We start from the raw sequence: 16,412 nt of genomic DNA on the forward strand, positions 1-16,412 counted from the left end.
TGAAGATTTTCTCTTTGTCCTCAGTGTTTTACTCCTTCATTATGTTTTTGTCTAGGTATAGCTTTGTTTAATATTCAAGTGTGGCACTTGGTGGTATTCTCAATCTGAGTCTTCAATTCTGGAAAAGTTTTAGCCCATATCTTTTGGAATACTGCTTTCTCACCATTCTGATAGACTCATCTTCAGAAACTCCTATGAGATGAATGGTAGAGCCTCTTCTATCTTCCATGCACACCTGCCCCTCTATATTCTTCATCTCTCTGAGCTGCATTATGGGTGAATTTCTCATTATTTTCCAATTCATTAATTCTTTAACTGTGGCCAATCTAGAGTTTAATCTCACAACTCAGTGTATTTCAGACTATATTTTTTCATTTTCACTCCTTCCCACTACCTCATTTTTTCATTGAGTTTGGTTTTGTTTTGTAATATCTGATTTTTTCCTAATTCCTTTATCTTTTGAGTGTCATAAGCATATTTATTTTAAAGTCATTTTCATATTGCTCTGTTTTTTCATTTCATTTGGAGTAAATTCCCTTTTTTTTTTTTTTTTTTGGATTTCTCATATATTGTAAAATTTTGGTTAGTACATTCTTCCTGAGTGGGGAATTTTAATTTCTTCCCCCTTCTCCTCACCACCTTGGTCCGTTCTCCCCTATGTGTAGTTTTATTGATTCTGGTACTGGCCCCTAAGACAACTGGGACTTAGGGTGATGGTCTGAGGCTCCTGTCCTGGGTGCTATTCTGGATATTGCAGAGCCAGTGCCAAGCCAGTGGGCAGCTGGCTCCAGGTCTTGGGTGGGAGACTATGTCTTCTTTCTGTTGCCTCCCCAGGAATGCAGATTCTTTCTTATAAACCACTTCCCCACAGAGCAGTTGGTCACGGCTTTTTTGTAGATTCCTTGCTTGGGCAGAGAAGCTGTGGTTCCAAAAAGCAAATGTGGCTCTGGTCTCCTGCTTTGCATGGGGTACTTTTAGTCACTGTTACAGCATGGAATTCAAACTGCCTCTTTCCAGACTTGCAGCCCAGCAGGCAAGCAGCTTCATTCCTACTAACTGCTTTGTGATTCTGTTATGTTGCTGGTTTATGCATACTTACCTTTTTCCTGAAAGTGATTCTTTCTTTTTAATTTCCTCTATTTTTTATGTGGTGGTGCTGAAGGAGCCTTAAAATGTGAATTCACATCAAACTGCACCAAGAGTCAATTTTTAAAACATTCATTTTTATCAATATAACAATCCAAAAATTCTACAACGTTCAGCAGTGATAATACTTATTTTTCCATTTGTTCTCACCAGCAAACAAAGAACAAGCTGATTATATCCTACTGATAGATTCTCTTATTTACCTAGGCCTGGCTAATTGAAAGTAGATGGACCCAAATGATGAATTTCAATTTACTTTTTTAAAAAAAATATTTATTTATTTATTTGGCTGTGCTGGGTCTTAGTTGCGGCACGTGGGAACTTCATTGCCATCTGTGGGATCTTTGTTGCAGCATGTGGGATCTTCTAGGTGTGGCATGAGAACTCTTTAGTTGCGGCATGCGTGTGGGATCTAGTTCCCTGACCAGGGGTCAAACCCGGGCCCCCTGCATTGGGAGCATGGAGTCTTAACCACTGGACCACCAGGGAAGTCGCCTCAATTTACATTTCTTAACAGAAAAAAAAAAAAGAGTTGAGAAGCACTAGTAACTCACTGGTCCTGTTGATTTTTATCTGTATTAGAACTTAAAATTTCTGCAGCTTTTAACCTCATCTTAATCAGAAAGAAATCCAGCTATTTGTACTTGTGTTTACTCAGCTTTTAAAGGATGAAGCTGAGAAGTATAATAGTCCAAAAGACGGAAGGCTTAATTTTGGAATTTTCTTAATCAGCATTGAAGAAAGCTTTAACACATTCTTCCAAGTCTTTTATTTCCCAAAACAAGATACATACATAATCTATTTTCAAAGGCTGCCTTACCTAGGACTCCATCTTAATTTCCTGTGCATGTTGCTGGCCTATAAGTGTTTATTATGCACGAGTTGAATATAAATGTACCATACTTTATATAACATGTATTCCTGAAAATTTATGTATATCTTATATTTCAACAAATAATTTTGCATTTTCTTTTTTAAGTATAATATGATTTCAAAGATGTGTCCCTAGAGGAAAAGAAAATACATCTGAAACACCATAAGAAAGGGCAGCATTAGGAAAGTGAACTTAATCAAACCCTTGACTGGAAAATAACAGTGATAAAGCAATGAATGCTATAATTCAAATGTTATCCTGAAAACACAGCATTGACCAATGTCAAGAACTATACTAACTGCTGATGAAATGAGAATAGAATCTCATTTTGTTGGAGGAACACTTGGAACTTTTAGACAAAAACATGCATCAGTGATAGCTTTGAAGAGTTTCTCTACTTTTCTCTAACGGGGAAGGCGGAAAGGTAGGTTTTAGGAATAGACAGGTTCAAATCTTGATTTTCCTTTATTATCTATGTGACTTTAGGCATGTTAAGTAACGTTAGGAGACCCCGTTTCTTCACCTGTAAATGGGGATAACAATGATGACTTTTTTGGATTAATGTGAACCTAAAAGAATTGTCTGGCATATGGTAGGAACTCAATATGGTGACTACCAGTGTTATCACCATTAGCTGGCTTTTTTTTCCTAGAAGAAAAATGCAAATACAATATGACTGTACCTCTACTGTATCTGATGTAAGGGACACGCTGAAAGCTATTTATCTCTGTATTTCTACTCCCTCCTCTGTGTCTGACTGGAATTCAGATTCTATTCAGAATAGGAGGGAAGGAAGGACAATAGCAAGAAGGCAGAATTTAAAGAAAAAAATAATTATATTAATATAATTATTAATTATAACAGCTACCACTACATTCCACAGTACTCCCTATGTACCATGCTAAATGCTCATACATGCCCTTATTTAAAATCTTATAACAACCCTATGGAATAAGCATTATTATTCTGTTTAAGAAGAGGAAGTCAAGCTTACGGTTTAAGTAACTTGTCCACAGATAGTAAATGACAGATCAGAAATTCAAACCCAGATCTGTGCAAAGTCTTTTTCTTTTTAGTGTCTAACATACCATACTGGGAAGACAGCGTGTAAGAAACACCACCACAGGGAAAGAAGCACACACCCTAAGCAATACAGAAAACTGTTGAATTAATATTCTAATTGCATTTCAGGGGCTCATGTTAGATCACTTCTAAATGTATGCTGAATTAAAGAGATAAATCCAACCAGCTAATGTGAACTTGTCTGATGCGTATGTGTTAAATACACTTGACCTTGACATTTTATATCAAAGCTGAAGAGGGACTGTCAGTCTCAAGAGGAATAGCACCAAGGTATTTGCAAGTAGGGCATTAGGATCATTTTCTGAGGATGCAGGAAGGGAAATACGAAGGAAAAGGATGATTTTTAACAAAACCAAATGGCCTACAACATCTTCATCATCAAAAACTTAAATACTAAGACTTCCTAGGAACTTGTAAAGAACCTGTGTAATTATTAAGGAAAATCAATTCCTTAAGTGAAGAGAAAGGTACAAATATCCCAGTTGGTAAAGTAAGGAACTACTGGATAATCTAGCACATGGCAAGCCCTTTCAGCTACTTAAGTACTGGGCTTTCCTAAAAAGTTTAGATGTTTCTAAGTGTCTTAAATTACAATAGATTAGTACAAGTAATACAGTCTATAGGTAGTATTTAAAAGTATATCTTATGAAAGGAAAAAAATTAAATGTAGGACAGTATTATACAATCGTGTACATTATAGCTCTTAGAAAAATGCTATGGTAGGCAGAACACCAGCTTCTCAAAGATGCCCACATCCTAATTCCTGTAACCCGTGAATATGTTACCTTACATGGTAAGAGGGACTTTGCAGCTGTGCTTAAGGGTCTTCAGATGGTAAGATTATCCTGAATTACCTGTGTCGACCCAATATAACCACAAGGGTCTTTATAAGAGGGAGGCAGGAGTGTAAAAGCCAAAGAGAGAGATTTGGAGATGCTACACTGGGGACTCTGAAGATGGAGAAACAGGCCACACACCATGGAATACAAGCAGCCTCTAGAAGGTGGAAAAGGCATGGAAACAAATTCTTCCCTAGAGCCTCCAGAAGGAACACTGCCTGAACACCCACTCCAGACTTCTGACCCCCAGAACTAGAAGATAATAAATTTGTGTTGTTTTAAGCCACTAAGTTTGTGATAATTTTGTACCAGCATCACTCAGAAACTAACACAAATGGCCAAGATGGTAAACATACTGTGGATAGAAAAAATATATTTTAACTCTAAGATGAACAATTCGCTTTTAAATGATGTAAACCTTTAAACAATTCTAATATTTTCTGTCTTATTCAAGTTTGAAAGGCAAAAGCTTAAGGAAAATACACAAGGATTGTATACTGACACCATAAAGACTTTCTTAAAATTACAAGTGTTTTTTCTCTCCTTCACCTGGTGTCTAAGAAACCTAACATTACTAGAACCCAACCATCAGGACAGGCTTTTGGCTTTTATCACAGATGTGAAAATCTACTCTGACCTTGTGAAAACCATCTTTTTTCCCCCTCTGTAAGTCTCAACCTCTTATAATGGGAACTGGAACGAAGATCAATAAAATCAACCGTGAAAATAGGTCCATAGGATGGAGTGAAACACGGATAGTGGGAATAATATATAATAGTATACATAATCACAAGGAGATTAGATCTGGTGCAATATTTATATGTGAAGCATGGACTCCTCCTTTTACCCATCATACTCTGTCCTGTTTAATCCTCTGGGTTATAAGGGACATGAAGCTGATTCTGACCAGAATGTTCTCGATCAGGTTCAATGAGGGGAATATTGATTCCACTTGAAAGTTCTTTTCTATAGGGCATAGCATTATGAGTGATTATGACAATTTAGATTTTCTCAAAGTGTAAATAATCAGCTTCTGCTTAGGTATCTAAACTCAGAAATACTCTGAGTCCTTCCCACTACTGTCTTTTTGGCATGGACTATGAATTTAAATAAAAGAAAAACAAACAGTTGCTTTCCCACCAACAGCATCCACTAAGTTTAAAAGGCGCACATTTGTCACCTCACAATTGAACCACTCAAAAGTTAAAGTAAACAGATCCCTAGGCCAATGAAGACTTGTCCTCATTCTTTTCCTAAAACATGTATTTTACCTCAACATAATGACATACTTTATTGCCTTCCTGTCACTCGAGTCTTGCAGTTGAAGTGTTTATGCTGAAGGTGCTCTCACAGTGAGAAAATACTGAAGACATTCTTCCCCTTTCATAGGTGGGACCCACTGAATGGTAAATGGAACCTATAGTAGCATCACCTTTGGATGTTATATGAAGCTAGAACAAAAACCAAATCAAACCAGCCAGCCAAAAGCTAAGCCAGGGTTATCGTCCATGTTCATTTACCTGACAATGAGAGGAGGCTACAGATGGTCAGTATGATGTATAAAGATAAGCCAAAGCTTGTAGGCAAGCTACAAGGGTGTGACAAGGGACCCTTGTTAGACCAGTCACTCCCATTACTGAGAAAACCATCAGACTGGTCAGACAGGAGGCTAAATTTTTTTTTTTTAAGATGTTGGGGGTAGGAGTTTATTAATTTATTTTTGCTGTGTTGGGTCTTTGTTTCTGTGTGAGGGCTTTCTCTAGTTGTGGCAAGCGGGGGCCACTCTTCATCGCGGTGCACGGGCCTCTCACTGTCGTGGCCTCTCTTGTTGCGGAGCACAGGCTCCAGACGCACAGGCTCAGTAGTTGTGGCTCATGGGCCTAGTTGCTCTGAGGCATATGGGATCCTCCCAGACCAGGGCTCGAACCGGTGTCCCCTGCATTAGCAGGCAGATTCTCAACCACTGCGCCACCAGGGAAGCCCAGGAGGCTAAATTTTTAAAGTGGCAGCTGCTTCTAGTTCTTGAGACCCTAGAACTTCTTACTCTTTCTCCATAAATGAGAGCCTTTGGTCTGTTGGTGTCCCCAAGAGTCAATGGCAGGCTCCTTTCACTGCTCTTGCAGGAAACTAACTCCTCAAAACTAAGCCAAAGACATTCAGACTCAAGACTGAGTTTTCTTCCCTGTGCAAAAGTAAGTAGGAATCTCATGTTTGGTAACAAAAGAGCTTTAGTGGAAATGCTATACTTATTAATACTTTAATTTGCATTTCACAGCATTTTTCTGTGTAGAATAGCCACAATAAGACAGGAATACTCTCAGTTCTTCTAATTGTCCTTCTTTAGCAGTCTGTCTCACATTTTTCTCTGTTTGTATCTTTGAACGGCTAACCTAACATTATGCCTGGGAGATTTCCATCTCAATGTATCTTAAAGTCCTAATAATTTGGCCACCATAAAGTTTATTTACATAACAATAAACATATTATGTTTTCCATATTGGTTATGGTAGCTAGAAACTGGGATGCCCATGAAGGTTGCCAGATAAAATATAGGACACTCGATAAAATTTGAACTTTAGACAAACAATGGATAATTTTTTCGTTGTAAATATTGCATGGAATGTACTTATTCTAAAAAATTATCCATTGTTACCTAAATTCAAATTTAACCGTGCATCTTCTACTTTTGCTTCCTCAATTTGACAATTCTAATGCTCTTGCTTCTTGCAGGACACCTAATAAACCCAACCCTGGGTAGGCATATTGCAAATGGAAGGGTGAAAAATGTTTGGTCTTGTAAATCTGAAGTCTCCACATTCAGATTTATATCAATGTCCAAATCTCAAATAACTACTTGTGATAAACTTAGCGGCTTAGTCTTATTTTGATGATCAGATACAAGGCTGAAATTTTTAAAAGCCTAGGATATAATGTGAGAAAAAAGGCCATTTCATTTACTGCTTCACTAAAGGTTTTACAAATCTCATATTCCTGGGTAGTTTCTCAGGTACTATGAGCAAGTTCCTTACCTCTGTTCCAGGGAAGGAATAGGACTATGGCCTTCAACCCTGAAGATGATCTGTTCTGCTGTCCAAACGGTGTGTGCTCTGAGTGGGTTCCCCCAGAAGTGGGAATGAATTTGACAAATCACTAAATGACCATTTTTAGAACCAGTTACTGTTCTTGTGAATTGACAGCTTCTCTTCACTAAAATTCCAAGTAATTTTAGTTCTTGATGCTTCTGTGTTACAGCAGAGCAACAACTTTTAAATGCCAATGATGGAGTTTTTATTGGTCTATGTGAACTAAGAAAGATAAGAACCAGATGTAGTAAGTTTTTCATAAAGGTAAATGTTTCCAATTTAAGGACTAGCCCTTATGTCCTTTGTATCTTTTAGTATTAAAGTAAACTTTCTTTTGTGAAACTGGTGATGCTGGATATGAAGATTTTTTTTTTAACATCTTACATAGAAAACTGGTTGGCAAACTTGTCTCCCAAATTCTTCTAAAAATTGTATTTGTCTCTAAATCTAGAAGTATGGGAATCATGCAGCATGCCTTTTATGTCTGTTTTGGAAATACCACTTCCTGTCTAACAATATTAAACAATTTTACCTCTGATCCATGTGTCTCCTTTTGGGGCTGTGTAAAGAGAACTGGACTCAAAGAAATATTCTAGCTTGAAGATACGCTGGTGGTAAAAAAAACATTTCTATTCTCTTATAAAGTTCAGAAAACATGTTTTAGGTTTTTTCTTTCCTACAAGAAGATCTGAATTATGCGCCCTGATCTCTGGCACAGTGTCACTCAATACATTTTAAACACTGTTGTTCTGGTAAAGGCAGCAGTAACATATGCATTCTGTAAATGTCAAACATAAAATGCGACACATTCAGCATTCTATAAACCAGGCAAACAACTCAGCATTCCAGATGTCTGACATGTCTATAATATAGCTCAGCTCCTTCCCACTTGGAACAACGAAATTACTAAATTTTTTTTTTTTGCAATTCTTATGGCCAACGTGGATTAGGAAAGTTTAAGAATATTTTCTTACTCCTTTCATAAGAAAGGGCTTTTGATAAATATCCTAGAAGAAATCATGTAATATTATGAATAGGCATATAGTAATTTTTAATAGGATATTCAGACATGTACTGGCACTTTGCAAAAATCCCATCTGACTGAATATTTTAAAATTCATTTTAATCCCCACAGCATTCCTTCAAGGTATACGTTGCTATCCATGATACAGAGAGGCTGAGTGTAAGTTAAGCAGCTTGGAAAAGGTTACAGAACTAATGAGTGATGCCATCAGAAACAGGGGTAAGTGAATCTAGTCTGTGCTCTTTTCACTTTATCAAGTTGTGCTCTTTTCACTTTATCAAGTTGTTTCACTTTATCAACTTTATCAAGTTATGTGTCCTGGTTGATTCTGAAGGTAGAAATGGCTCTCGTCTGCTGCAGATTGTTTAACCATGGGAAAGACAAAATATGTTCATGATCCTTGTCGTGCCAATAAACGATACCTCAGAAGTCCCCTTTATGTAGCTTTGGTTTGGTTCAAGATTTTGGTGGAGAGAGATGATTCACAAAGCACTTAATGCACAAAGTCACTCTGGCTCAAGACGACTAACCATAACCCACCAGCTGTTTCACAGCATGCATTTCTGTGTGGCTTACAGCCAATGAGCAATGAAAAAGAGAAAATCACATCTGTGACCCAATTTTTCTTTATTACTAGTCATTTATATCATGCATAGATCTGGATGGGACCTAAGGAACTAGTCCTTGGTTACTCCAATTTTCTTACTGAAAATAAAAGCATCTGCTTTTAATTCACCTTTTGGGAATAAGATGAAGTATTGAATAGACTGACTATCAGAAAATATGAGAAAGCACACAAAATGCCCAACAGAACGATTGGTAATGTCATCCTAAATTTTAGACATACATACATAAAAGATTCAGATCAAGAAACACCTCATAGCTTCTGCTACAATGTCCTGCTCCGAAGAACGCTCAGCCAGTGTCAGATGGTTGTTAGTACTTTGTGTAGCACAGTATATATCAAACTTGTGTTTGACGCAGTAGTTACACTGGTGGGATTCCAATAACCAAAGCAAAAAAATCCCCCAAACTGGGCTTTTCCCATTGTATAGTTTAAATATTTGTACCATTATTTTTATTGATGCATAATTTTTGGTTTCTATTCTTAATTTCTTACTCTCTCCAAAAAGTTTCTATAAAGCAAGTCTTAAATAAAATATCATGCTGTCTAGGAAAGGATGGTATGGGCTGCCATGAAGAGGACGGAGTGATGGGACAGTGGTGGGTAAGTCTGCATGTGTATACAATTAATATCATTAACAGACATCTAGAGAGAACTTGCAAACAGAAGTTTTAATTTGAGTCTCATAAATACCTTGTTAAATTGGAGTCATCTCCTCTCTGCTTGACTGAATCAATACAAGGAAAAGAAGACCTGTGCTTACTGAGGGAACTTGGACGTCCTGGTCCCCACTGAATGGATGGGGAATAAGTGAGAGGCCTTGACGGAGGTACTAGCTCCAGCCCTTATTTAGCTGTGGGACCTCAGGCAAGTTCCTCATAAACCACTTTCCTTGTTTGTATCATGGTACAGGATAACTGAAGTTTGCTACTTTGTTATTTCCTCAAGGGTAACAAAAACTCACTGGAGGAACTATGACATGGATTCTTCTAGATCTAAAGAACTATTAGGAACACTTCTTGACCCTCTCATAACAGCGAATCAGCTAAGCAGCCTGGCCTGCCCCTCATCTACATGTCATTAAGAAGCAACAATATGGTGGTTTTCATACGATTTAACTCGGTATGTGAATTATAATCACTAGCGTATGTCTGCACGCATCCCCGAGTATGTTGAAGTTTGAGTGGTAGGGGCAAAATTACACGTGAATTTATTCTTGAGAAATAAGCAACTCTTTGTAATGTGCCTGTGGTTGGAGCATGTGTACGAGGGTGAAGTTCACATCCCACAAAGCCATTATTCAGTGACAGAAAACATTAAAACACGAGGAAGAACTGTAAAAATTATGGCAAATGTTATAGATTGTACTAGAGCACTACATTCATATATTTGGATTAAAAACCATATTGATCACTTTTTTTTGTAAGAGCCCTGTTAGGATGCATACATGTGCTCTTTGTGTCATCTATGTTACCTCACCTTACACGTGCCCATGCCTGGGACACTCACAAGGTGGAATATTTGCACACCTTGCTCAGGAATATGCCCCTTCATTGTTTGGGAGAAAAGTACAATACAAAGTCACAGTCTGAATCCTGACATTCTGTACCACCCCAGGGGAATCCAAAGTAAAGCAATCTGGTTCTTCTTTAGCATGCCAATCAGCAGGGGCAAATGAGGGCCAGCCTGCTATGAAGCAGACATCAGAGACATCTGTGTCCCTGGAATTCTAAAAGAGCTCAGAAGTCTGGGCTTTATACCATCATCTGAAGGTCTGCACATAGACAGACAATGCTTAAGAAATACCCTTTGATGATGATAAAAATACATGGCACTGCAAAATAGCCTGTTTCGTGAAAAAACAATCTGCCATGTTCCAAATTCTGAATATAGATAACATTGAAATGAAACTGTCTAGATTAACTGTTGCAATAAGAGAGAACTCATTTCATCCTGCCCTTGTGTGTCTGTCAACAGTTAACCATCCCTTAAAATGCAGCTCAGCCATCACCTTGGTGTATCATATTATGTCATATCTGTTTACATCTGATGTCCCTCCAGGAACATAAGTAAAGTTGGCAAAGGTGTCTACTTGGTTGTTGGATGTCGGCAGGTAGCTCAGTACCTGTCAGACAGATGGTGCTGAGTAAATGCTTATGGAACCAAGTGGGCCTCAAACAATGTAGGTGGGACACCCCTAAAGGATGACCCACATAGAACAGATGAAAGAGTGAGAGGTAATTGAATGAGGTAGCCAAGGGTGTTTGGACTCAGAATTCAAGGAAAATGCTAGGACATGCTTCAGGTTAAACAGAACCTTGCCTTGAGGAATAAATTACTTTTTTGTGTGCAAATAATTTACCGCGCTTACTAAAAAAGAAAATAGGTTTCAAAGCATTTATTTTGTGGTTCTAACACAGAAGTTGCCAACACCATTCAAGATTTCCTTAGTTCACAGAATTAGGCATAAAAATAATAGGCTGACAGTAATCACTACAGAAGGTCAGTGTAAATAAAACAGCAATGGGGAACTATGAGGGATTTGCTCACATCTTGTCAAGAAGCATGAAGAGAGCAAAACAAAGTCCCCCTTGGGACCTTGACTTAATATGACGGGTCCATTATAAGTAAACTGATGCTACCACTTGGGGCAGACCATGTTGCTCTCTTGAAAGCAAGTCTCTCTTCTAGAGCCTGAAGTTCTACATGTGTGATTAACTCCTTCAAGGCATCTTCGTAGTACAAATGTGTTATCACACATATAACAGTATATCATTTATATCATCATCTCTGCTTACTATAGACAGAAAAAAACTACCATCTTAGAACAAGTAAATATGACCTATATGAACCCAAGACTTCACCTTCAGGGCCCTGTCGCTCCTGATGCTGTGTGATATTCCAGGAGCCAGACGCTCCACACCTCTACCTTCCTTCTCTGCAGGTTACTTGGTAGCTTAGGGACCCAGCAACTGAATAATGGCTTTGTATTTCTAAAGGTGACTGACCTTGAATGAACTACGAGAGAGGTAGGGTGGAGGTCAGGAATGACCAAGGCTTGAGGACAAAGTCCTCCAACCATCCAGAGAAGAGAAGATGGCTGAAAAGATGCTGACTAAGGCAGAAGAAACCAACGCTTTCCGCTTCACACCTGCTTAGAGCATCCCGCTGTCTTTCAATTTATGGGGGTCTTCACAACTGTAGACTTTGGCCATGTCGCCTGGATCCTGTAACCAGCACCAGAAGATCAAAGCTCCCCAGTCTATCCTCTGGAGATAAGGAAATATCATGTTTGGAGGACAGAATTTCAAACAATCCAAAGAATTTATTTCTGTGTAACTGACTTTCCCCAAGAAGAAAAACCTGGCCATATGGAGTATAAACAATCAATAAATATAAGAGAAGAACTTCATGAAATTGTAGATGCTTAAATGATAATCCTATTTGAACTGGTATTAAAGAAACTATGGGGGACTTCCCTGGTGGCGCAGTGGTTAAGAATCCGCCTGCCAAGGCAAGGGGCACGGGTTCGAGCCCTGGTCTGGGAAGATCCCACATGCCACGGAGCAACTAAGCCTGTGCGCCAAACTACTGAGCCTGTGCTCTGGAGCCCATGAGCCACAACTACTGAGCCCACGTGCCACAACTACTGAAGCCCGCGTGCCTAGAGCCTGTGCTCTGCAATAAGAGAAGCCGCCGCAATGAGAAGCCTGCACACTGCAACGAAGAGTAGCCCCTGCTTGCCGCAACTAGAGAAAGCCCGCACGCAGCAATGAAGACCCATCGCAGCCAAAAATAAATAAAAAAAAAAAAATAAAAAAGATTAAGAAGAAACTATGGTTCAGTGGGAATCAGACAGATTTGTCCTTCAAAAGTCCTTCAAAATCACTGGGCTTCAGTTTTCCCAATGACGGCGGTTAGATCAGAAACAAAATATCTAAGAGGTCTGATGAGTGGCCAGGGCTCCAGCATCTTCCCCATTGACTAAAATAGCCTCACTTTCATCTCTTTAATATATTGAAATTCTCATGAACAAAAACAAAAAGCAAAATGATTTTAGAGGTCCCAGATGATTCCATCATATTATCTTAATCATATACCTCAATAAAAGTAGGAAAAGAGTTAAAACTGCTCATAATCTCTGGCCCTCTCCTCTTAGCTCCTTTTTTTAATACCTAGGAATGTGCTGGCTAAAATATATCCCAAAATTCCTGCACAACTCCAGGGGCCACCATTCATACCAAAGACAGTATCAATGGTGTTCCCTGGAGCATTCCACTCAGTGACCCCAGAAATGATGGTTTTAGAGTGGCGAGGGCCTGTGTTTGAATCTCAGCCCTGCCACTTGAGGACAAAGGCTATACGATCCTTGGCAAGCTGTTTAATTACCTCTCTGATCCTATTTCCTTCTCAGTAAAATGGAGATAATAAATTGTATTTCCAAAGGCTGCTGTAAAAACTAAATGAGATAACGTATGTACAGAACCTGATGGAGGACAGCACACCACCAGCAGCATCAGTTCTCTAAAATTACAAAACCTATCCCATTTCACAGCATGGAAAACAATTTGTGTCTAGCACTTACGGCCCATACCGTAAGGACAAACCAAAAGATTTTGTGAAATTTGGAACAGATCTCATTTGCTGAAGATGGGGTAGGTACCCTAAAAGTTAAAGGGGTCAGAATGTAGTGACCTGAAAACTGCACAATTTTTTTAAGTCTCTGAATTGTGATAACTGGCAGAAAGGAAGACTAATCAGCATGCTAATTCACTAGGGTGTGTTGGTACAACTGTTTTCAAGGATAGGCGACTGTTTAGATAAGACAGGCTGTCCTCACTAAGGATGTATGTTCTGCCAGCAAATTACCATGTGTCTAATTCAAACTTTTTTGCCCTCCCTGGGAATCTAGAACTGGGCAGTATTTAACAGCACTAAATCTTCTGATTCTTAAATTAAGAAGTGACTAGCCTACGCAATAAAGCTATCACTTATGAATTACAGATGCTCAAACGACCCAACAGATTGTAGATATCATCTAGTCTAACCCCCATATGTTACACCAGGGAAGACTGAGGTCTGAGGAAGATGAGAGACACATCTAAGGTCACAGAGGGCAGAGCCAATTCTGGCACTTGGTCTCATTAACTTATTCTTTTCCTTACTACAGGAGATCAATCTTTAGTTTTACGCACTATACATACCAACAGTTTAACTATGGATATATAGATTCTTGTCTCAACTCAGCATAATTTGGGGTTCATAGGGCAGTGGAAGACATTGAAAGACTGGGCCAATGACAGAAGCAGCTGGGTGGGAATGTGTGGAAAGGTCTGAGGATATTCGAGAGGGTAATGCATATGGAAAGGCTGTTAGGGGCCTGCCAGTCTGGGGTTTGGGTAGTGGCAATTAGGGTCTATTAAGGGACCAAACATAGAATGATTCTCCACATCGAGGACGTAACAAAGTGACTAGCTCATAGTAGGTACTTAGTACTTACATGTTGTGTGGTTGGATGATGAGCTAAGAGTGAATGAAGGAATGCAAGGGCCTGTTCTGAGAGAAGAAATGAGAGCTTCAGAGACAACAGAGAAGAGGGCTACCTAGCGCCGTCCCTTATGGGAGAGTTCCCAGAGCTCTCCCTAACCTCTGCAGGAAGGGGGCGGCTTGTTTCCCTCACGGGGACGGAGGAGTGAGTCTGTGCCCCCTTGCTTCCGCCTCATATTTCCACTCTGAGGAAATGCAGTCATCCCCATGGAACCGCCTCTGCTTCTGATGCCCTCTGCGCCCAGGATGGAACCTGGAGAAGTGGAGTGCTCGAGAGAAAGTCTGTCTCCAAGAGCAACAGAAATTTCAAATCCACACGTCACACTGTTTTTTAGAGGAGACTCTGCTTAGGGGCCAGCCGGGCAAGTTACTGACCGTACTGATACTGACGGGGGAAATGTTTCATAGCAGGAACTTAAGATCAAGAAACAAATGTGATTCTAGGATACTAGAGAAGATCCTAAGGAAGAATGAGGGAAAGCTGGGGTTGCCTGGTCAATTTTCCATTCCCTGAAAATGTGACCATCTGTGGTCCTCAGCCTGGGTGCTTGAACCTTTGGCCAAGTCTGTTAAGGCTGGGTTTTCAAAGCAGGATTCATTTGAACAACACTGGTGGCACAGACATGATAGAGTCTCATTATGTTTTCCAAACAGTAAGAGGTTAGTGTTTGATATTTCCTTTCCTTTCAACATCTATGTATAATATTTTTTTCACTTTTGTACCATAGGATGTAGTCACTTTGAAGAAAATATGCACTCATCACCTCGTATTTCTCTAGGACTAAACAGAGAAGTGATAACACAAGAGTCTTTATCAGCATCTAAGAGAGACCTTTCAAGGTTCATACGATGTGAGCAACTTCCTATTTAAGAGGCACACTAACACTTCAGTGGCAAATAATGAAGTATTGACAGCATTTTCTCCCACAATATCTAGCAGACTAATGGCAAAATGAGAGTGTGCGTAGCAGCTGTTGGGACAGAACGATGGATTCTGCCTCATGTTCATATGAAAGATAGATACAGCCCAAGGGGAAGATGTACTGTCTCTATTGTGACCTTCATTTACATTTGATTAAGACAAAGTTGGTACATTTTTAAAAAGATGCTCTCAAAACCAGGAGAACAGGTCAGTGAAAAGACCAATAATATACACACTCTTCCTCAACTCCCATAGTGACTGGCAAGGCTTTATATTTTTAGCACAGTTTCAAGTCTCTAAAAAGAAACGCCACCTAAAAGAAATGTGCTAAGCACCCTCTAAGTGTTTCTCATTAACTTGCCAATGCTGGTACTCGTTCCTTAAGGCTGGCTCACAGCACTCATCCTACTTCAGCTGTCTGCCATTCAAGGAATAAATGTGAGACTAGGTGCAATTTGAAAGAAAGGGACTGTATCTGTAGGAACGGTCATATCAGTATTTGTAAAATATCTTGAGAAATACCAGGAAAAAGCAACCCAGGAGAGTGTTCTGCGATGAAATGGTAGGGAAGAAACCAAACGGAAAGGTTTTTCTAATAAAGGGACAGGTTTGTTCTCATCGTACAAAGAATCTTAGCTAAGGAGTTAATTCCTTTTAAAAGATCAGCTTTTGGATAAGAGTGAAAACATACCACTGTGTCTAGATTAGCATGCGATGAACTCCCAGAGTGGTCCTCACGCGGTCCAGCTCTGAGCGTCTGGATTCTTTTTTTCTGGTCTTTAATTACGCGGCTGAACACCTAACTGTATGTAAAAGTGCATCTAAGGAAACAGAATGAGTAAAGTCACACAAACGCCCACTCACCTCCCATGATTTTGGACTGGCAGTTAATAAACTCTGGCTTCCTGTCCGTGAGGTAGCGCTGGCAGGTGTGGTGGAGGATCTGGAAGAAGGTGCATTTTTCTGAGGCCGTGCTGGCTACCCACTGGTCAAAAGCATTTTCAAACAACAAATCAAACTCCGCAGAATCCTGGAAAAGACAGTGAAATAACGACTGATCTCAAGCTATAAAAACTGCTGCTTCCAGTTCACCACGTTAAGAGACTCATAAAGGCTAAAACACCTTTCAAAGACTTTTGTCCTAATCACAAGACTCACTTAACTAGCACCTAGGTGCACAGAGAGTATACCTTTCTCTCTTTATCAAGCAGACCTCAAATCTCATGGCATTTTTAGATGTCCCCAGGAAGTTAAGAGCACAGAAGTCCC

General features: G+C 39.5%; 1 protein-coding gene across 4 annotated transcripts in view; it reads right to left on the reverse strand.

The window, feature by feature from the left end:
• The window catches only part of STXBP6 (syntaxin binding protein 6), a 246,731-nt gene that overhangs the window by 56,839 nt on the left and 173,480 nt on the right, over positions 1-16,412 (reverse strand). For 3 of the 4 annotated variants that reach the window (XM_027110969.1, XM_027110968.1, XM_027110970.1), the window contains one exon: positions 16,008-16,173. In XM_027110969.1, the coding sequence (XP_026966770.1) occupies positions 16,008-16,173 (166 nt within the window). Of the gene's footprint in view, positions 1-11,029; positions 11,944-16,007; positions 16,174-16,412 lie in introns of those variants that run through there. The other variant, XM_027110971.1, reaches the window with a different exon arrangement.

Source organism: Aethalodelphis obliquidens, unplaced genomic scaffold, assembly GCF_003676395.1.
Source record: "Aethalodelphis obliquidens isolate GAN/ISIS:26980383/991018 unplaced genomic scaffold, ASM367639v1 scaffold10, whole genome shotgun sequence".
NCBI lineage: Eukaryota > Metazoa > Chordata > Mammalia > Artiodactyla > Delphinidae > Aethalodelphis > Aethalodelphis obliquidens.